General features: G+C 60.9%; 1 protein-coding gene across 1 annotated transcript in view; it reads left to right on the forward strand.

The window, feature by feature from the left end:
• CMTR1 (cap methyltransferase 1) overlaps nucleotides 1-235 on the forward strand; it is a 51,823-nt gene that overhangs the window by 43,906 nt on the left and 7,682 nt on the right. Inside the window, exon 17 of the mRNA XM_010848688.1 lies at nucleotides 51-182. Within this exon, the coding sequence (XP_010846990.1) occupies nucleotides 51-182 (132 nt within the window). The remainder of the gene's footprint in view (nucleotides 1-50; nucleotides 183-235) is intronic.

Raw genomic sequence — 235 nt, forward strand, 5'->3', positions numbered from 1 at the left:
CCTGTCCCTTCCCCCAACCCAGCCATGTTTTCTCTGACCCGGGGCTGCAGGGCACTGAGATTGACATCTTCAGCTACAAGCCCACGCCGCTTACTGCCAAGACCCTGGAGAAGATCCGCCCAGTGCTCGACTACCGCTGCATGGTGTCTGGCAGCGAGCAGAAGTTCCTCATCGGCCTGGGGGTAAGTCTGCAGCTGGTTCCCTCCCCGGATTGGGTGGTGGAACCGTGCTGTCT

This window comes from Bison bison, unplaced genomic scaffold, assembly GCF_000754665.1.
Source record: "Bison bison bison isolate TAMUID 2011002044 unplaced genomic scaffold, Bison_UMD1.0 scf7180017864270, whole genome shotgun sequence".
NCBI classification, from domain to species: Eukaryota; Metazoa; Chordata; class Mammalia; order Artiodactyla; family Bovidae; genus Bison; species Bison bison.